The sequence below is a fragment of the Salvelinus sp. IW2-2015 genome, linkage group LG4q.1:29 (genome assembly GCF_002910315.2).
Source record: "Salvelinus sp. IW2-2015 linkage group LG4q.1:29, ASM291031v2, whole genome shotgun sequence".
NCBI classification, from domain to species: Eukaryota; Metazoa; Chordata; class Actinopteri; order Salmoniformes; family Salmonidae; genus Salvelinus; species Salvelinus sp. IW2-2015.
Window position 1 is genome coordinate 65,619,175 of NC_036842.1, and position 23,449 is coordinate 65,642,623.

The window sequence follows — 23,449 nt, forward strand, 5'->3', positions numbered from 1 at the left end:
GAAYGGAGCTCATTCGCACGTTCGCCAATAGGACGGATGGTAAAGGCGAATTWTCCACTCCCCAACGAATTCTCACCAAGCATACAGATTTTTGGCCCCTGTATCTGCGTCTCTTCTTCRTGCGAATGACGGGGATTTGTGCCTGGTCTGGGAGCAGATGTAAATCTTTCGCCTTCGATTCATTAAAAAAACACACTGAATAGCACAATTRGTTAGGAGCCCGTAAAATGGCAGCCATCCCCTCCGGTGCCATTWTCATGATTAAACTGTGGGTTTGCACAACTGAAGAATTTCTGCACAAACTGTCAGAAACCGTCTCAGGGAAGCTCATCTGCGTGCTCGTCKTCCAAGACCAGGGTCTTGACCTGACTGCAGTTCAGCGTCGTAATCGACTTCAGTGGGYAAATGCTCACYTTCGATGGCCACTGGCACGCTGGGGAAGTGTGCTCTTCACGGATGAATCCCGKTTTCAACTGTACCGGGCAGATGGCAGTAAACATGTATRGCGTTGTGTGGGTGAGTGGTTTGCTAATGTCTACAWTGTGAACAGAGTGCCCCATGGTGGCGATGGAGGCCGATTGTCAWGCCATTCATCAGCCGCCATCATCTCATGTTTCAGCATGATAATGCACTGCTCCATGTCACAAGGATCTGTACACAAATTATGGAAGCTGGTCTGACTACTCACCAGACATGTCACCCATTGGGAATGTCTGGGATGCTCTGGATCGACGTGTACGACAACGTGTTCCAGTTCCCGACAATATCCAGCAACTTCGCACAGCCATTGAAGAAGAGTGGAACAACATTCCACAGGCCACAATCAACAGCCTGATCAACTTTATGCAAAGGAGAGGCAAATGGTTCTGCATGAGGCAAATGGTGACCAGTAAAATCTTGGAAATTGTTGCATGTTGCATTTATATTTTTKGTCAGTGTAGAATAACAACAATAAAAACAATGATAAATAAATGTCATGACGGGATGTAATTTAAAGTTGAAGAATGTATTTTTCCTCCAGTGCACAGACTAATAGTCAGAGATGGTATATGTTTATTTTAAAGYTTGGCTTTGAAACGTGAGTGTGGAGTCTCGTGGTTGGAAACAAAAACAATGCAGAGTGTTATTTCTGAGCTACTGCAAGCTACAGCAGAACTTGATACACAGGACTTTACAGGACTCTGGATTTACAGGACTCTTGAGGATATCTGTCAGGCACCACTGATGATTTCATAACATGCAGCCAACCATATGTCTGAGAGAAGCATGTACATTCCATATGGTTTACACTTGATATACAGACTACAGACATTGCATGTTCTTACTGTATGTCAATTGTCTCTTATATCCCCCCTCTGGAGGGGCCTTGTTGTTGAGTTACATCAGGGATACACAGAAAAAGGCTGGGTGGAACTACAATTTTTCCTGAGTTTTAGAGTTAAACTGTTTGAATTTAGCATGTAGTATCATCCATTCTTAGTTTTGGGACAACGTTTCAATTAAAGATAAAATAACAAACATAAGACTCAACAGAGGTGGGGTATGAGCGTTACTATGTTGAGAGACAACAAAAATATACTCAAATATCTACTTTTAGTGTGGCATTATTGGAGTTGTGTGAAGTTGGTGTTGTGGCCTTCTGCCTGTCAGCCCTCCCCGCTGAAAAATGGACTCATTTCATTCTGCTTCTCCCACATTCTCCCTTGGGGAGAGGTTCTCCCTGGCAGAAAGGAGAAACTTCTAGACTTTACCAAGCCCTAATCAAATCAAATGGTATTTGTCACATGCTTTGTAGACAACAGATGGAACTACATTTGAAATTCTTACTTATAGGTTATTTCCAACAATGCAGAGTTAAAGAGAAGATCATAAAATAAAAAATAAATATAAATAGTGACACAAGGAATAAATACACAGTGAATAACTAATAAAATAATCAGTAAAAGATAACATGGCTATTTACAGGCAGTACCAGTACAGAGTCGATGTGCAGGGGTATGAGGTAGCTATCTATGTACAGTACATATAGGTACGAGTAAAGTGACTTGGCAACAGGATAGATAATAGACAGTAGCATATGTGGTGTCAGCATGCATGTGTGTGCATGTAAAGGGAGGTACCTAGTCAATTGCTCAAATGAATTAAACCGAAACCTGTCTTCTGCATTTAACCCAACCGCTCTGAATCAGAGAGTTGCAGAGKGCGACCTTAAATGACATCCACGTCATCAGCACCYGGGGAGCAGTTGTTGTTGGGGGTTAACTGCCTTGCTCAAGAGCAGAACAGCATCATTTTGGGGGGGACTTCCTCTGATAGCGTTTGGTATAGAGGTCCTGGATGGCAGGGAGCTCGGCCCCATTGTACTGGGCAGTATTCWCTACCCTCTGTAGCGCCTTATGGTCRGATGCCAAGCAGTTGCCATACCAAGCGGGGATGTAGCCAGTCAAGATGCTCTCAATGGTGCAGCTGTGTGTAGAGGGTCAGCGTGGCGGATGCGTTGTTGCCTACCCTCAACACCTGGGGGCGGTCCGTCAGGAAGCCCCTGGCAGACAGACCTCAGGTTATTGTGAGGGCTACACATCACACATCATACATCATTCCCTTATTCTCACTGCATTGTTCTGTCTTCTCTCTTGTTTATCCTCCCTGTTGAACACTTTCCAAATCCCACACATTACCATCTTTGAGGCAGAGTTAGAGATGAGCCATAGACCCATCTCCACCTCAATAAAAGCTGTCTTTGTCAAGGACAGGTCTCTGGCTCACTTCTGTGCCTTCCATTCTCCCTGATTAGTATTTTCTGCTACTGCAGCACAGCACTTGCCCTTCAAATGTCCCTCCAACTGTATAGAAGAACTTCCAATTGGCCAGAGATACATGTCCAATTAGCCTGGCAGAAAAGRCAGAGAAAAGGGCATTTGAAGAGCACCAGATGTAACACAAAGAAAGTCATCGGTAACATACTCTGTAAAGTACATCAGATAAACATGATGAAATATAGATTGGAGTAAAAATGTATTCATAGAAACACTGCAATTCCACAGGGCAGGAGTATCAATCTTCATCTGTTTACACTTAAAGTAATAGGCTCTGCCTTTCTTTGAAGTTTCTAGAGACCTTGTGTCTATCGTGAAACTACACCCATTTAAATGATAACACAAACATGTTTTTAGCTGAGGAATGTGATTCTGTGCTCATCCCTGCATGTGCCCAGTAGTCACACCATGATGGGGTCAACAAGAAAAGACAAGGCCAGATCAGATGTGGTGCTGGCATGTCAGCTAAGGTCAACAGGCAGGGGTTGTATTTTAAAACAACAAGGACCACCTGGAGCAAATGTTTTTGTATTCTGCTCCCAGCTGTAGATTAGAGCCATTCTCCCACCGATATTCTGGCAGCTCTGTGAGATGTTTCCTTTGTAGCGTTAGTTTGAACTGGTTGAACGTAGATCAAAGTCTTTATCAGTGTCATTAGAATAGTCGAACCTCTGTGTCCTGGAGAATATAATACCTTTAACCCCATTTGTCACCTCAGAGAGATCAGTGTGCAAAAGAGCCAAAGAAGAGGAGAGGAGATGGTRACATGACCACAAAAACACACAGTAGTTACATAATCGCCGAGGACAACGTGGCATGTGCCATAAACTGATGAAAGCAACAAGATGAAAGATGTGTCATTGGAAGTGAATGTACAACTGCTTTGTAGAAGGAAGGCAAGGTTTAGAGGAATGACATAACATGTGACTGTCAGCCYATTCTGAGTCATCTTATCCAGTCATCCAATTGAACTCTAATTGTTCATACACTTATCATTGATCCAGCACTTTGTCTACTTATTAACATACATCATGTCCAGTAATTGACCATGATGGTGCTAGCCACACACAACGCATAACAGTTATGATAGGAACTACAGTATTTCTTATGTTATCTCTCCTTTGGTTTTTTGACAGAGATTAAACAATGTGATTGGCGCAAATCTACGGTACAATGTCAGTTAATCATATTTTCCCCTCAGTTATACACACTGATTTGCAAGAATACACATTTTATTTCTTTATCTTTATTGTAGCACTTGTGCAAAGCAGTAGAAGGTACAGTAAATGTATATAATGAACTTGCCATAGTGGTACATTTTCAAATGACTTTACCCGTGCTATTTACAAGGGAAGAATTTATACGGTACATATTTTCTTCTTTTAGTGTATATCTGCATAGCTATCTTTATAGTTAAGCAAGGCTAAACGTTTGCACTCACAAAATAGAGTAGTTGGGATCCTTTCACAGCATATACAAATTGGACATTCAGTTCAATTATCCATAAGATTACAATATACATAATCAACAATATTCAGTGTAATGTAGAGGAGTTCCTTCTTCCCTTAWGTTTTGATAATCAATCACATTTTATTTGATCTCTGTATTGAATGGCAAGACATGAAATACAGCAAGGATATACTCAGAAAACTGTATGTGACACTGTGAATTACATTTCCATTTGACAACAGTTAGATCAATTCTTATTTTATTGTCTCAAACGAATAATATAGCATGAAAGAGAGGTGTAATGTATATACAAATATACACAACATATACCTGAAAATGGAATGTAGTTGATCACACAATAATGATATAGCAGGTGTTGAGAAAACAGGAGTGAGATGTGTTTCAACAAGGAAAGAGACAACTTTCTTATTAAGAAAAATACATATTCCATTTAAGGAAAACATTTAAAACGTTATCCTTAAAAATGCAACTGGTCAGGAAAGTGCCACTAATCTCGCTCCCAGGCTAATAACGTATGAGCATTGGGAAGAAGTGTCTGGTGAATGCGATTGAAGTGCCACTGACATTGTAGCCTACGCAACAATGTAATTTCAAAGTGAAGGTTCATATTTGTTTCAATATTATATTAACCAGATTAAATAAACATGTTTACATAAAACAAATAGAATGATGAAATACAGAATAGAAATTCATATTAAAACAGCACTAATTATCACAGTTCAGTTATGAATTTTTCACACAAAAAAAGTTAAGTAAATATTTCCAGTCCCCAAACACATTCTAAATATATCATTATACACATTAAAAACCTCTACATGAGGATTTTTTTACAACTTATTTACAGTTCTTCTCACAACTTCATCTGCAACTGTTTACTCCAGCTGAATAGCACAGTAAGCATCTCTAATGTTTTTCTGTTTGAGTTAAAGCTGAGAGCTTTCCTGTTTGCCATTTCCTTACTTATCCAATGTACTATCTGTGATATATTCAATCAATCAATCAAATGTATTTATAAAGCCCTTCTTACATCAGCTGATGTCACAAAGTGCTGTACAGAAACCCAGCCTAAAACCCCAAACAGCAAGCAATGCAGGTGTAGAAGGACCTGCATTTTCATTATGAATATATCTGTTTGAATACCAATAACATTTCAATGACCTATTCAGAGCTGATACTCTTACTCTACACAATCCGCAGAAATGGTAAGTACAGAGTAGGGTTGTGAGGTTACCATTACTACAACCCTTTTGGGTTTTTTCGGCTGTCCGCATAGGAGAACCCTTTGAAGAACCCTTTTTTCGAAGAGTATACTGTGTTTCAGGTCACATTTATCAGATTATATTTACAGTACTGCAGGTGGGGAATGCTGTTAGCCAGAGACCCACCCATCTAATTGGTGGCTCCAAATATTTCCATATGTAARTTATCTTAGAGGACTTTTTGTTGATAAAGAATGAAGGAAAACTGACATGTATAGCATGGATGCAAAAAAACTAACAATCAATTGAAACAGAGTTTAGTTATTTGGAGTATGTTTTGAACCTTGCTTTTATGTCACAGAAAATGTACTATTGCCGTTGGGTCACAGATAAGAGATTACTGGGTTTTCAATAAGCAAGGTTTTTAAGGCTCATTGAGACTTCTGTTCTTTTTAGCTACGCCAGAACATTTCCAAACAGGAATGGACTTCCTGGAGATGTAACTTACACCTCCTTTCAGAATGAAGATTTTTATCCCTGTCTTAATCTTCCTGATGTTCTTTGAAGAAAAGACAGGGCAAGAACAATCTTGACCCTGTGAGCGTGTGTAATATTAGGAGCGTAGTAATGTGCAAACACTGAGCAGCAATGCATGGGGCATAATTCAACACCAAACCAGATATTCATGGTTTCACTTTGGTCCATGCGATACCAACTGTAGCGAGCGTTTAATTCCCAAAGCACAGGTTCGCCATTAAAGCATGGTCCTACACCCTGATTGCCTGTCTGCATTATTTTCAATTAAGCGCTGTTAATCCATTCATCCTCCACCTCCTTGTTACAGTATGTGGTCCCTCGCTTAGACCCCCAAGCTCCGCTTCTGCTCAAAGTATGCATCAAACCTGGCCATGGCATACTCCTATGGACAGACAAAGGAAAGAAAAATGAAAATCCGAGAGAAAAGGAATCAAAATGAAAATCCGCCTCGCACAGTATGTGTGTCAGTTATATATATTTCAGCAAAGAAAGGAAATATAACAGAGATAATCTTTATCAGGTTTACCATGGAAAATATTTGTGTATAGTTCAGAGTAGTCTGTGAGACCAAACATAGCAAGGAACACACTGACAGTGCTTTCTGATTGTCTGGGTATAAATTGTATGCTTCCATTTCCTGTCTTATGCAATATGCACTTCTCATTTATTTTGTTTGAGGGAGAATGGCTGTGTTGTTTATATCACACATATAAATGTGTAAAACAAAGGCATGGCAACCAGATAATGGACACTCACCATGTACCCAAACTCAATGGTGGAGATTCTCGCCTGGATCATCGACCACAGACCCCAAAAGAAGTGCGAAGCCAGAGCAAACCTGTGTAATTACCAACAGACAAATGTTTTAATAAAACAGTGGACGAGCACAATGGCAGTATGGTCCATTAAACATACATATGGGTGAACTGAGAAAACCTTTGGTCCACAGCAACGGCCACATGGAAATATGTTATTTCATCACTACTGGACTGATTGCAGAGTTTTATTTCCCAGGGAGCATTTTACAGTAACCAAGAGGCCCAGTCTGAGGGGTTCATTATTATTATGATTTACTGCTGCTCTCTCAACMKAAGGCCATTCTAAGTACTAAACCACAGGTGTCCTCAGAGTTGTAAAAAAAACAGTAAGTCAACTTGTCCTCATGTGTCATGATGACTCATATGGTGTGTCAGAGACACGTGAGCAATTTCACCCCTCATTCACATTCCAGCGAAAAGCCTTGGCCACTTCAACTTGGTACTCACCTGTTGGCTTCCACAAACAGCTCCTCTTTGAGTTTCATCTGGTCTTCAGCGCTCTGGTTCTCAAATCCCTGCTCAGTCTCTGATAGGTAGCTTTCAATGAAATGTAGCTGAAAGGAGGAACATCACAATGTTATTGGCTGTCTTTTGCCTAGAGAGCCATTCATTCAGATTCAGACGACAAAAAGTCTTCATACTGTCATCCTTACTCACCTGTTGGGCTTTAGTGGGATAATTATTTGAGTTGACATGGAAAAATGGGAACTTGTCATTTGTATAGTCATACATCCATTCACAGAAGTGGTTTCCTATGTCAAATCCCCTGAAAACACAAAATATGGAGAGAAAAAACATTAACAATGATATCACATTTGCCAGGTCAGCAGTCCTGTCAGTTACACCTGATATTTGATAATCTTATTTTCAATGTTGCAGAACTGAACATTCTTGCAATGTACATTGAATTGMCACATGGATTGAGGATTACGATTGTTTGGGCTCTTTTCCTTGTATGCCCAAATGAAAACTAGGGCTGCAGTAAACTGTTACCATAGCAAAGGAAGAGAAATATGAGATGATTTCTCACAAAGGGAACGAAACATGACAAATACAAAATACCAGGGTAAATTCCTTCCATCAATAGCTGTGTTGCAGCAGACATTACATTAGAGTTCCTATGAATATTTCATGAGGCAGAAGCTGTGAATTATGAATGTGAAGGAATATGGTTGGAGAACAGTCACGGGAGCTTTGGGAATCCACTGTTAGATTCTGTGCATAAAGCTAGCTGGATGATTAGATTGAACAGGTTGTCTGGCTCTGCCCCACCAGCCCAGTCTGCTTGATTCCAGAGACTCAGACACACTCAGAAGGGTGAAAGAATGTGACAATGGATCGGCCATGGGGGGTATGATTTACYGTCTGCCGAGACAGTGTCACCTTGGATAGACACAGCCCTCCCACATCGTACAGTGTGGCCAATGTTTACTGGCTCTTAGACACCCAAAATGTTGTACATTCACTACAATTTGTGACCAAAGTATTTGAATCGGTTGTAAAGGGGATGATTACAGTATACACTGACTAGTGCCCTGAGCATGAACACACCTGTAGTTGTAGCTGCTGTATTCAAAGTCAATCAGCATGAGCTTCTGTCTGTCAGTGCCTTCACAACCACTGAGGAGAAGGATATTTCCTAAAGGATGAGCAAATAATTATTACACCACACACACATACATACACACAGTACAAAACATTAGTAAGGGATTTCAAAGATTTTCTTCACTAGCTTTATACAAACTGCAATACTTTGCCTAACAGTGGCCTAGCACATTTTCGCGGGGTCCCCGTAAGGTTCGAGCATGGGCAAACCCCCACAAAAACATGGGGCATAGAGAAAAATKTGCAGTTTTATAGCTAATGTCATGCTATTCTACACATTTTGCCATGAGGCTGAGAGAAAATTCAGCAGCTTTAAAGCTAATTTCCTGTCATAGGGTTGGCCCCCTGTGGGGGTGTGTGCTATGCCAGTGTACAYCCCTGTGTATACACTTCCCATCCGAAACAAATCAGAACAGTTAGTGCATATATTATGACAACATTTTATTGGTTTTGGTCTTTGGCCAGGTTTTTTTCGGCTGTTTGTGCACACTACATTTTTTCTCGAGGCAAGCCGAAAATCTACACCCGTTCGTCAGTTATTGGTCAACAGTAGGGATTCTTCAATGAAGTGTTTGTTGCCATTCAACGATAGACAACTTGTTTTCATGCAAATTTTTTCACCTGAGAAATACTTCACCAAACATAAAAATTAAATAAAATAAAATTCTGCGACTAAGATCTCTGCAAAAATTGACAAATTTATGACAGATTTCTTGAGTTATCTTAGATTCATTCKGACTATTTTCAGGAAGTGTATACTGGCTACAGAGTCTCAATATGGACAAACAGTACTATTGTCGCTTTTTCCATGTTTTTCAAGCGACGGTCTTTTAAGGGAGTATGCAAGCACACTCGTTCGGTTCGCCTAGCTGAGTTTGGCAAGTTGCCAGCCAAACCGAAGCATGCAGAATCCTTCAGACCCCTTACCTTCTTGACAGTCATTGTGGCAGAAAACCACAGGGGAATGAGTGGAGTCCAGCAAAGACCTACAGAGACAAACAAGCCATATTTAAGCAGGTAAAAAGCAAGAGATATAAGTCCACTAATTCACTGTTTACCCCCAAAAACAGGATGCAAAATGCCAGAACATATTTCAACCATATTTTAATATAATTATTGGTTTATTGTTGTTGACTGGATTCCACACCAATTTAGTGGAAAACACCATATGACTAGTACATAACTAAGTTACTGCATATACATGTAATCATGTCCGTTCATGTGTGCTTAGTCTAAATACTGTTGTGTACGTTATGCAGGGACCAGGGTGGATGTGATGTGGGCCTTACTTGAGATTCTCCATCTCCTGGGGCAGGTTACAGCTCATCAGACGGGCAAACTTGAGCATGTGGGACTCCCTGGTGAAGGTGAGTCTCATCACCTGGTTCAGGTACCTGTGGATGGGGGAAAACATCAGGACAGTCAGGGTACTGTATGTATGGGAACACTGGGATACAAGCCGTTGTAGAGTTTATAGATAAGACAGATATCACTATTTTATCACAGCGATGCACTTATGTTTACACAGCACTCGTACAAATCACACATTATTTTGCTGACAAGCAACTTTTCCTCTGTGATTTACCTGAAACTATCCTCAGACCACGAAGCAGGTCACTCTGATAAGTGAATCCCTTTAACAACTTAAATGCCTTAAGTGTAAGCAAAGAAGACATTCATAAAACACATCAAAGAGGGGGCAAAAAAAATTGACCAAGACTGTTATTGATGTGTAGTTTTACTCTACAAATGCCATAGGAAAACATAATTCCTCTCTGTTATCCTCAAACCAGGTGACTTGAGAATCGACCAACAAAAGCAAACTAGCTAACCATTTTGTAAGAGGATATATGTGTGACAGCTAATGTTTGTTTGGAGCGTTCAGTGRGGTCAAGTTAGGCAAAGAGGATTTACAGTTTCTAATAAGATACCAACTCACTTGTCAATAGTTCCAAACAGCCATTTGGGCTCCTTGTTGAAAGGCATCCTCATACCATGGAACTTGGCCATCTTCTCAGCTATTTCAGCAGATATGCTAGGCATGCTCAGCTCATCCGTGTCCAGTTTACGACTCTATTAACACAAAGAGGTCAAGGAAGTAAGGTCTACAAGTCTTAGCTGAATACAGGTTGTCTTCATTCCCCTCCCGCTGACAGCTTTATATGCAACAATAAGCAGAAACACCATTACCAATAGACTGCTGACAGTGTTGTCAAAAAGAATGGAGGGTATAACCAGTTCCATTGCCCTTCGGCCCTCTAATTTGCTCACTGTCAACCTGACAGTTTAAGATCTTATCAAAGAGGAAGATGTTTAAAGGCCACTCGCTTGACCTCTGTGGATTCTTGGTCTCTGAGTACTAGTGAATAACTCAAATGTTTCATTTTTACTGCTATTCTCAAAAATGATTAATAATATACAGGCCATTTCATTAACCCTGTGGGGATCTTCATGCACTATTGACCTCAGTGAGAAGAAGAAGAAGGTAAGTCACAGGCTATACATTACCAGTCAAAAGTTAGGACACACCTACTCATTCAAGGGTTTTTCTTTATTTGTACTATTTTCTACATTGTAGAATAATAGTGAAGACATGAACACTATGAAATAACACAGATGGTATCATGTAGTAACCAAMAAAGTGTTAAACAAATCAAAACTTCTTCAAAGTAGCCAACTTTTGCCTTGATGACAGCTTTGCACACTCTTGGCATTCTCTCAACCAGCTTCACCTGGAATGCTTTTCCAATAGTCTTGAAGGAGTTCCCACATATGCTGAGCACTTGTTGGCTGCTTTCCTTCACTCTGCGGTCCAACTCATCCCAAACCATCTCAATTGGGTTGAGGTTGGGGGATTGTGGAGGCCAGGTCATCTGATGCAGCACTCCATCATTCTCCTTGGTCAAATAGCCCTTACACAGCCTGGAGGTGTGTTGTGTCATTGTCCTGTTGAAAAACAAATTATAGTCCCACTAAGCGCAAACCAGATGGGATGGTGTATGGCTACAGAATATGGTGGCAGTCATGCTGGTAAAGTGTGCCTTGAATTCTAAATAAATCACAGACAGTGTGACCAGCAAAGCACCCCCACACATCACACCTCTTCCTCCATGCTTCACGGTGGAAACCACACATGCAGAGATCATCCGTTCACATACTCTGTGTCTCACAAAGACACAGCGGTTGGAAACAAAAATCTAAAATTTGGACTCATACGACCAAGGGACAGATTTCCACCGGTCTAATGTCCATTGCTTGTGTTTATTGGCCCAAGCAAGTCTCTTCTTCTTATTGGTGTCCTTTAGTAGTGTTTTCCCCCCCCCCCGCAATTTGACAATGAAGGCCTGATTCACGCAGTCTCCTCTGAACAGTTGCTGTTGAGATATGTCTGTTACTTGAACTCTGTGAAGCATTTATTTGAGCTGCAATTTCTGAGGCTGGTAACGCTAATGAACTTACCCTCCGCAGCAGMGRTAACTCTGGGTCTTCCTTTCCTGTGGCGGTCCTCATGAGAGCCAGTTTCATCATAGCGCTTGATGGTTTTTGTGACTGCACTTGAAGAAACTTTCAAAGGTCTTGAATTTTTTACATTTTGATTTGTTTAACACTTTTTTGGTTCCTACATGATTCCATATGTGTTATTTCATAGTTTTGATGTCTTCACTATTATTCTACACTGTAGAAAATAGTAAAATAAATAAAAACCCTGCAATGAGTAGGTGTGTCCAAACTTTTGACGAGTACTGTATATCAGCATAATTTTCTAAACGTGGCTTAGCCTTTTGGCATATTCACTAACACTGTTATGGCAGCGATAATGATGACACTACGCTGTCATTGTAATGATGCATCTATTAAGATACCTAAATATGAGCTCTTGCATAGCATGCCATGCGTGAGCTATAGATATGCTATGGATTTATTTAACTAACCTTTAATAATGTGGTTGGGACCTGTTATAACACGTTCATGAAATGCCTATAGATGTGTAATAAACGTGTTATGGATAGTCAAAGTAAATCGTTACCCACTTGAGTAAATGAGGGATACAAAGTATATTGAAAGCAGGTGCTTCTACACAGGTGTGGTCACTGAGTTAATTAAACAATTAACATCCCATCATGCTTAGGGTCATGTATAAAAATGCCCAGTTGCCCATTATTTTCGCTACCATGGCTAGAAGAGGAAATCTCAGTGACTCTCAAAGGAGCATAGGGGATTTACAGTGTGCGTGTGTGTGTGTTTATTTTATTTTGGCAGTTACCTGTACATTATACAAGCAAAACTCGTGATTCAGATAGAACATGACTATTCTGATGGTCTGTACCGATTTAAATTCAAACTGTCTAGACTAGGTGTGGGTTGAATTTAGCAAGAGAACTCTCGCTATGGGAGAATGCCTGGGCAACGTGGACGTGGGCAATTGACCAAGAATACTCTCGCTAGCACAAAGTGTTAAATTACATAACTTCAAGCTATTTTTGCCACTTTAAGAAGGGAATAGATTTAGCATGGTTCATGTATTCCCTTTAATATCAATTAAACACACATCATTGAACAAAACACACACAGACACAGATCCAGACACCTATACGCACGCATGCACACAAGCAAGCATGCAATCACATAGTCATTAATGATTTTTTCCCCTCTATCAATGATTATCACTCCACATAGAGTAACTTACAGGGACAAACTGCTCCAGTCTGCCCTGAGGGAAGATGCCAAAGAGTTTGGGCCCAAGCTCCCGCTCAGCCAGAATGGCAAACATCACACTCTCCAGCACCATGGCCTCAGCACCCTGCAGACACAGAGAACAGGAATTAGCATGCACACAAACAGATAGGTGATTGAGAGAAAGTTGTGGTTGTTGACTTCTCCTATTAAACCTTGTGATTGTCAGTCACTGCTGCCTTGCACAATCAACCCCGTCCTTAGAAATGATGAGGTTAAATGACTTAGTCATTGGTTAATGTTTTCATGGCAACCGGACGTGAGGACAATTAATAGGATGAGCTGGATGACTGCAGCCAAACTGTGGTCCATTGTTAGCTGGAACTGTCCATAACTACCACCATCAGGTGGGGGTCAGTAGGACAKAAACTCATTCAATTACATAGGACTAAATGAGGAACAGCTTAGACAGAGGAAGCTGATGATGAGCACATGACCTTGCGGCTGTCTGGAAGAGATGGGAGTGTTTTTTCCAGGGATCTAGCATTCACAATTGATAAATCAACTATACACATCCAGATCTTTGAGGCATGTTAACTGTAAAATGGCTACCTCAATTAAACAAATTACATTCCCAACTCTGTCAGTGAATTGGCAGATATTTTCGTCCGTCATGGTGGTAGGTTTAAAAGCAGATTTGGACCAGACAGGGGAGAATTGAGTTGCGTTCCACATGATGAGAATGATAAAACAAGGGGCCAATTGTACTGAGAGAGGCAGAGCCTGCCAACAGCATCAATCAGTAATTGTGGCTGCTTAACCGAAGAAGACACCTGGGATTTTCTACTGGGGAGTAAAAATGGTGGCAGGAGCAATTATCTGAGGCTAGTGCTCTGATATAGGTAGAATTCAAAAGATAGGCCCACAAAAAATGATGTTAACTTACAAATAAATCTATGTTAACACTTATAAATACAGGGTCCTTGTTACTGTGTAGTTATTAATGAAAGTACATTAAAAACTATTGCCAATAAAAACTATTTCCAATGTTACACTGTACAGTAGTAACTCTAATCATAACCCATAGCACTGGGTGCAATTCAAATGGTGCCCTTATCTAAGTCTAGTGTAACCTGCTATGAGCTGGCAGTGACCTGTGGACTCTGACAGTTGGCCAAGGAATGCGCTAAGTGGTGCACTTCAAAGTGGCTTGGCGCTTCCTGTCGGAAAACAGATAGGAGGAAAACAGATCATAGTAGTGCATTGCTTATGAGCTGTTGTATGCACTGTGGACTGACCTCATATGACGATAGACATGGGAAAAACATTATTAGTCAATAATCAATGACAACATGGGGGTATTCTATAGTCCTCATCTAAGACAGCTTTCCCTTTAGTCAAAAGACAGATATTGTGATCCATCTTTAGGTACAGTATATCCACTGTGTGGATGTCTTGCCTTAAAAGGGGTGAGACCCATCAACCACAGACAATATACGTATATGAAACCATAATGACCCTTGGTTTGGCAGACCTAAAAGAAAAAATAGGCCATACTCTGCAAAGTATTCATATACATTGACACATTTACAGATGGGCTCTGTAGTGCTGTTGGATGCCAAATGCAAATCTGCTCAACGTATTATCTCTGTTATCATGATCATCCTGACACACATCGTGGCATGTAGATCTATGTGTTCAGTGCATTTCTATGTCCAGAAAGTCCCTCTAAAAGTGGGTCAGCAGCCAGCCTCAGTTTCCCAATGACTTTTATTTAACCTTCTATGACCTATTTCTATGACCTATATCCCTAACAGGTTGCTTGTCAAATTAAACTGACTAAGTAGCCTACTTTTCAGGTTAATAATCTGCAATGCTATCTACTGGTCTGTTGACATTGTTGTGGAATTGTTCAGCATTCCATTCCGCCAACCTTCCTCATTATTGAAAAAAAGAAAAAGTGAATTTTTGAATGGCTATCACTTCCTTTGTTGCAACTCAATATATGATTTGTAAATTGAAAAACTTGATTACATTTATTCTGTGAAACAGGAAGGGAAACAATGAAGTGTCCCTTTCAGCAGGATGCCATAGTCCACTGTGGCCTGTCCTAATGTTAACACTACTATCCTGAGAAATGGAAGGAAATCACACTTCCTCAAAAACACTACCGAGGTCCATGTTTCATAATGTTGACAAAACAATGTATTTGGAAAAACATGTCACTTTTCTAGCCTTAGATTTGTTTCCCTGTAGCTCTGACGTGGATATCTGTGCATTCGGATAACAAGACAGATAGCAATAATGAACTCAATCAGTAGTACCCATGGCCATGGGTAATGAGTACCTCCATTGACTGAAAATAAGATTGATCATACTCCACCACCTTAAAAAAATCATTGTTGACAATTGTGTGAATGAACTCCGTAGTTTCACAACGCTCTCACCTTCTGTAATATAAATGAAGCATGAATAGTTTCAATGCTAATTTGAAAGTTCTGCTAAAAACACATTAACAGTAGGTTCAATGTCACAGTACCATCCCCTGAATACCACTTCCCCTCCCTCTACCCCCTGTGTACCATGGCTACGGTCACATGACCATGGGAGAGTAGCTGTGGGGATTTTCCAGTTGAAGCTCCAGTTATGAGCAATGTTCCCTCATTACTGTGCGCAAGCAGAATAAATATCAGACCACCTAGAGAAGCACAAGATTGAACCTCTCAACTTTCTAGAGTTTCCCCCATTAGTTAACACTATCAACGTTTCCCTTTATTGTGGAAATTTCTTTCAATGTAACATACCGAAACGAAACGAACTATGCAAGACTTAGTATGCAAAACTAACTATGCAAGAGATTTTGTTGTAGGTAGAACGCATCGGAGTAGAATTCTATTACTACCCATACTATCTACACAGACCGGTGCGGCATAACCAATCAGAGCTGCAGTAGGCCTATATGCAAATAGACCATTGCCATATATGGTCCTATGACATTTACTGTACTTTGAACTGGACTGTTTACGCTTGTTTTGAGATTAAAGAGAGAGGTGCATGTAGCCACTTGTGCACATTTTGTTAATATCCTTTGGTAGTTAGTGAGTTATTAGTCCAGTTATATATCATTTGTAGTCAGCAATAGGGAAGTGATTGCTACATTTCTAGCCATCTTTGAAAAGCAAGTCAGTTAAATAGCTTTTTTTGTCTTAAAGGGGCAGTGTTGTATGTTCACACAGGCTTGAATAAGCTAAGTAGCCAATAGGCAGAGGGTAGCATAATTTGTCTGATTCTCTGTAATAATGGTTTAGGCCTACATTATGATCAAATAGCCACAGTAGCCTCCTTGGCCACTGTTAAAACTCTAACTTAAAGTGGGTACAGCCTCAGTGTTCACAGTAAACACGCACTGGAAGTTGCACAGAATTTTCACAACGTTCAAATTTGCGCTCAGCAGATCTAAAATTTGCTCAGTGCTGAAAAAACGTTGAGGGAACATTTGTTATGAGTGGTGTGTTCACTATTACTGGAATTAGTCATCATATAAAAGGTGAGAGTCTATAGTGAAGTATGCCACGTTGTTCTCAAACTGTATTCTGAAAACCTAATGGGCAATCTTGTTGTCAATTTGAACTTGTTTCGAGACAATATAGTGAAAAAGCCATGAACATGCAAATGACGGCTAAGGAGCRGTGAGGTTTACGAGGGGACAGACTGGCTAGCCAAGCTAGGATTAGCCTCTATGGAATCAAACTCTATGTGACTCTCATGCAAAAGATAGTAATTGCAGATTTACGCTATAACATCATGAATATTAATGTTTACCCTCTTTTTATCTTGCTATCATCAACTGACTAACAGAGGTCACCTMAATCCAAAGAGATGACTCAACAGTGCTATTTTTTACACCATTTTACATCATCCAGTTGGGAGAAAGGTCTGGGATTGACATTTTTCAAAGTGATCACTAAGTCCATTGGCAATTACTAAAACCTGTAATGCTAAACTATACAGACTAATTTGATCACAGACTCCAGAAAATGTATACAAAAACATAGTTTCRAGGCCAGAACAATGACACATGCTGTGGGGTCATTCACAATCAGATAGCAAATCTAACTAATAGTCTGGGTAAATCACCTTTGCCATTAGTTACTTACTTGAAAGAGATTTTCTTTGTTTGACTGTCTGGGCTCCCCCTTATTACAGGACATCTATCAATGAAAGAAAAAGCAAGAAACTAACCATGAGTACATGTATTTTCTCAAAAGACACATCATGCTACATAGCATTCTCACAAAGRGACAATGACAGAGTACAGTATAGTCCCCAAGTCTGACGGCCAAAAAGGCAATAGGAAAACTCTCAGTGCCTACTTCTTGTCAATAGGGGGGCGCTGTTTTCACTTTGGAAAAAATCATGCCCAATTTAAACGGCCTCGTACTCTATTCTAGATCATACACTATGCGTATTATTATTACTATTGGATAGAAAACACTCTCAAGTTTCTAAAACTGTTTGAATTATATCTGTGAGTAAAACAGAACTCATTTTGCAGCAAACTTCCATATAGGAAGTGAAAAATCTGAAAACTATGCTCTGTTCCAGGGCCTGCCTATTCAATTGCCTAATATTTATCGATATGCATGCACTTCATACGCCTTCCAYTAGATGTCAACAGGCAGTGGAAGGTGGAATGGGGTGTCTAGCTTGATCTGAGGCCGAACAAGAGCTTTTGGAGTGACAGGTCTGGAAATGTCTTTGTCTTCTCTGGCACGCGAAGTACGTCAACATTGGCTTCTGAAAACCGTTCGGTATACACGGCAGATATCTCCGGCTCTGATTTTATTTGATACATGTGATAATAACTTCGTAAAGTATGTTTTTTCAACCGAGTTTTATCAGATTATTCAACGTTTATTGGGACTTTTGGAGTTTTCCGTTCTTTGCGTCGAGAGAAACTGGGAACGTCATCAACATTGGCTAGCATTGTGGCACGAATTCGACAGGAGAAAAGGACATTCTAAAACCAAACAACGATTTATTCTCGACCTAGGACTCCTTGTACAAGATTCTGATGGAAGCTCAACAAAAGTAAGAACAATTTATGATGTTATTTCGTATTTCTGTGGAAAATGTTGATTCCTATTCTCTGCCGTTTTGGCGGGCGCTGTCTCGCAATAACGCAAGCTGTTTGTTATGGTAAAGTTATTTTTAAAAAATCTAACATGGCGGTTGCATTAAGAACCAGTGTATCTTTCATTTGCCATACAACAAGTATTTTTATGTAAAGTTTATGATGAGTTCTTTGGTCAGATTAGGTGAGTGTCCAAAATAGCTCCGGACATTCTGGTGAATCGATGCTACATATTCACAATGTATAACCACGGTTTGCAGCTCTAAATATGCACATTTTCGAACAAAACATAAGTGTATTGTATAACCTGATGTTATAAGACTGTCATCTGATGAAGTTGGTCAAGGTTAGTGRWTWATTTTWWWYYYTTKGYTGGKTTTTGYGAAWGCTATCTWTGCGGTGAAWAAATGCGGTTGTGTKTTTGGCTATTGTGGTAAGCTAATATAATGCTATATTGTGTTTTCGCTGTAAAACACTTAAAAATTCGGAAATATTGGCTGGATTCACAAGATGTTTATCTTTCATTTGCTGTACACCATGTATTTTTCATAAATGTTCTATGATGAGTATTTAGGTATTTCACGTTGCTCTCTGTAATTATTCTGGCTGCTTTGGTGATATTTTTGATGGTAGCTGCAATGTAAAACTATGATTTATACCTCAAATATGCACATTTTCGAACAAAACATAAGTGTATTGTATAACATGTTATAAGACTGTCATCTGATGAAGTTGTTTCTTGGTTAGTGACTAATTATATCTATATTTGGTCGGTTTTGTGATAGCTACCTATGCGGTAGAAACATGGTGAAAATATGCGGTTGAGTCTTTGGCTATTGTGGTTAGCTAATAGAAATACATAGTGTTTTCGCTGTAAAACATTTTAAAAATCGGAAATGATGGCTGGATTCACAAGATGTTTATCTTTCATTTGCTGTATTGGACTTGTGATTTCAAGATATTTATATGCTATTATTTACTTGTGGCGYTATGCTAGGCTATGCTAGTCAGCTTTTACTGATGAGGATGCTCCCGGATCCGGGATGGGTGTTAAGTAAAGGTTAACAACCTTCTTGTTAAAGAAACAAACTCTCGCTCTCTCTGAAAGGCATCTATTATCTCCTGATCAAGGCAGCTGGCACTGACTGTATGCTTTGGCATAAAATGCAGATATTGACATTGTTGTCCTATCTATGAACTAGCACTTTTAATATTTTCTCCTCTGAGGAAACTCAGTTACTCAACGAATTTCTGAGTTATTAATTAAATTAGGTAATTGATAAGAGCACAGTGTATTTTATCTGTGCATGTGCTAGCACCAGCTTAGCGAACCTCCCTCTGTAGCGCGACTGAAGTGAGTTCGGAACAACTGAATGTATGCGTGCGTCTTAGAAATCGTTTTCACATATAAACTTTACATGTCCGAACTCAGATTCAAATATTCTTCCCAAAAATAACATTGTCGCTGTGGAAGAAGGTTGATTTTGATTACCAATGTTCTGCATTTATCAGTGCCACCAGGTTGCCTGATTTCATGTGTCCATGTAAACAGGATTATTAGGGAAATCGTTCTTCTTGCAAAGCATGTAAACGGTTTAATCGAACTATGACATTAATCYGACTATCCACAATAATCACATTATTGTGTGCATGTAACCAGGTAACYACTCATATGCCGGATTGGCGCACGTTCAACAAATCTGATCTAACAAAGTGGATATTCGTCAAATCCATCATATTTCATGTATTCTAATTGGCCCACAATGTGGTAACTAAAGTCCGATTTGGATATATTTGTCTGGTTTCGCTGCATAACATTTAGAAGTGGTCTCTTTACAGGTTTAGAAGAAGTGACTGCTAAATGCTAACTCCCTTTTGTATAAGCTGGTAGCATAGCTAGCATACATAATTCGGTGGTGGTCTGGAACCTCCAGTTCCAAATGGTGTATTACTTCTTACTAGAAATGTGGCATGTCTCTTTTTATTTTCTATTTCATAGTGTTACTTCACTCATTTATCACTGAACTGTTTTAGAGCAGAGCAGTTGCTTTTGTCATCCCCATCCAACTACAGGAACATCCAGTTCTTTGTCATATATATATATATATATCTGGTCATCTAATTTTAGGTTAACTTGGGGTTGCCCTAACTAGTCTACCATCATGTGACCTATGAGTAATGTAGTGTTCCCCTACTGACACATCATCAGGAATGATATCATCCTGTGTCCTTTGTGTGTAGCTCATGATGCACACCCTAAACAAAAATACATCACTAGTTGTTATCATTACAGCGCAACACCTTACATATTAATTGCTGTCAGGTGAGCTCCAATTAATTAATTGATTTGCACCTGGAGTTCTCTCCTTTGTATCACTATGGTATTTGACAACTTACTTCCAATATGAAAATAAAAGGATAGGAGAGGTCAAAAAAAACATTCCCCCCATATCTTCACAAGTGCATCAATTCACAAGCTGCCTTCCATAACAATGTGGATGAACTTTGTTGTATCTTCACAAGTGCATCAATTCACAAGCTGCCTTCCATAACAATGTGGATGAACTTTGTTGTGGACAATACTGAGACTTCAGGGATCTCATACTCTACCGTGTATGGTATGGTGGAATCACCTGGAAACAAGTGTGCTCAAGGCACGCTCCTTTTGGAAGGCCTACGGCAAAAAACATACGCATGTACAGCCATGGTGGTACATCACACCACAACAACAGAAACGCACGCACGCACACACACACACACACACACACACACAGCTTGAGCCACCCTAGACCATGCCATCATGTGGGTATTTGCCCCAAAGGGCATTTCAAAGATGTTTGAGGAAGAAGATAAATCTCCTTTCCCTTCTGTCCAACCCCAAATTCCAGCAGCAAAGCAAAGACCCCTTCAGCCTGTTCAGAACCTCTCAGGGAATACATGTAAGCTATGTATTTTCCTAAACTTTTATATTATCACATTCTATTATATTCTAAAGCATGACCAGAAAATCTGAGTAAATCAAATTGTACTTTCAACGGTCCAAGAGTGGACCGTTCGGTAGCCTACGCATTTAGCCTAAAGAACATTGATTACGTTTTCAGATTCAGAACCAGGAGGTTTTCAATTAAACTGAAGAGAAAAAAAAGCTAAGATGTGACTGACTCACTCAACATTGAATTGTCTGTTGTCATACACACCTGTAGAAGCTAAGATGTGACTGACTCACTCAACATTGAATTGTCTGTTGTCATACACACCTGTAGAATAGCTCCATACAGACGCAAGAGGACGTTGCGGGGTTCATCACCTACACTGGTTTGGATGTCGGGTAGGGCGCAGAGGAAGAGCTTGTTGCTGAGGCCACCCCTGTCACAACGTCACAAAAAAACAAATGAAGCTCATAAAAGCGTCACATTTCCCTATCTCCAGCGTGTACACATTAGACCAATGGATGTGACGGCCTAAATTACGGTTTTATTCTAGGATAGAAAGCCCATAAATAAGAAGCGATGCTTTGAAAAAAAACACACACAATACAATCCCATATAGGCAAAGCTACCATTTTAATTTGAAATAACATTAGGTGTAACCCAGTATCAAATTCTCTGTATATTAACCGCATCATGCCACTGGYACCATCATGACCATTCATTTAAATTATAGGGCGAGAAAATGTGGCCTATATGCAGTTGCAAACGCAGTAACTCTTTATCTGTGTAGTAGGCTATATGACAACTAAATAGTGATAAATAATSGTGAAAGTCCTCAAAGAACATATCTACCTTATTATGCTGATTTGAAAATCCTCTTCTGTCACCGTTTTCCACGTACCGTGGAGAAAATCTTTGCACCATAAATACGCCTTGCGCTTCGTTTCCTGGTCGGGCTCATCCGGCCGAATGATTTCCTTGCATTCATCCTCAGTRTCTGGCTGGACCTCAAGTGCGTTTTCAGTGACCAACAAACCCAAGGCCATAGAAGGGGAGGATGACACACCGTTGATAAATTTTGTCTTCATTTTGTCTTCAAATGAATACTAAATAGCGTACAGTTATGAATTAATCAGATAAAAGTAAATTTATAATTACGCAGTCTTGCGTTGAGGAAKAAAAATATACGATTTGATTTCAAGCAATGTGTCTTTAATCCCCAGCAAAACAAAAACAAGCGTCCGTTATATTCAGACAGCAGAATTAACAGGTTCGTTCCGTGGCAAGGAATGAAGACTGAAGACACACTTGCTGGTTGAGTCAGGCAATAGGCTGAAATAGAGGGGATTTGCATCTACACGTCATACTACCACACTCATTCTCTCCCCTCATTGGTTGGCACGGGCACGTCCTTTCACGAGCAAACAAAGCCAACCCAGCACCATTTCCCATGCATAATGAAAGCCTCCTTGTAGTTATTTCACAAATGATAGATAGCAAACCATTGTCCTCTTGCTATTGCTTTTATCCGTGAAAAACAATTATTCTGTTTGCCAGTGGTGGGCAGACAACTGACTTTATGCCATGCTATGAATTATGCTTTCGTTATTCAAGATCTAATTCAACAATACTTTCTATAAAACAGTTTACACCTCAACGGGAGACTTCTGGGAATTTCATATTTCCACAATGCATTTCCTACAAATGTTTTGACTATGTAATGTWTGTGCCGATCTGTGTGCACAAAAGGGTCAATTAATATGGCAAAAGCTGAGGTCAAGTCTGTGTAYCCAAGGAGTAGTGTAGACTTCAAATGCTATTTGTCCCATTACCCATTCTCAAGTTGATAATCAACGTCTCTCTAAAAATACTACATATTATTTCAAGACACCCCCTACAGTTTACAAAGAATGTAGGGCAGCCATATCTGTTTTGCCTTCTTGCCAGGTCATCCTCGCAAAATAGGTTTTTAACCTCAATGGGTCTTACCTGGCTAAATAAAGGTTAAATAAATAAAACATATCCTATAATTCAGGGAATTCACATGATCTTTGTGGGGGGCAGCAATTAAGAATGGAAACGAAATTTCCAGAAAGTTTCTGGATTTGACCACGTCTCTCTTAAAGAGCAGCGAAGTGCATCAGGTCACGAAGACATTACATTTGGAAGTACTCAAACTAATTTGAGTACTCAAACTGTAAAATAAAAACAAGAAGATTTTGTGATTTGCAAAAAAAACTAATAATAAATAATAAGCACACATTTA

General features: G+C 39.8%; 1 protein-coding gene across 2 annotated transcripts; it reads right to left on the minus strand.

Moving 5' to 3' along the window:
* Positions 1–4,042: 4,042 nt before the first annotated feature.
* On the minus strand, positions 4,043–23,305 carry LOC111962383 (choline kinase alpha). 2 transcript variants are annotated; one of them, XM_023985435.2, is made up of 12 exons: positions 22,036–23,305; positions 21,511–21,619; positions 17,277–17,330; positions 13,133–13,246; positions 10,385–10,518; positions 9,735–9,839; positions 9,373–9,431; positions 8,392–8,479; positions 7,498–7,606; positions 7,288–7,394; positions 6,779–6,860; positions 4,043–6,404 (listed from the first exon to the last, which is right to left on the minus strand). In XM_023985435.2, the coding sequence occupies exons 1-12, from the start codon at positions 22,269–22,271 to the stop codon at positions 6,345–6,347; spliced, it is 1,257 nt and encodes a 418-aa protein (XP_023841203.1). In that variant the 5' UTR covers positions 22,272–23,305; the 3' UTR covers positions 4,043–6,344. The 2 variants fall into 2 exon arrangements, with proteins under 2 accessions (XP_023841203.1, XP_023841204.1); XM_023985436.2 differs by lacking the exon at positions 17,277–17,330.
* Between the last annotated feature and the right edge of the window lie 144 nt (positions 23,306–23,449).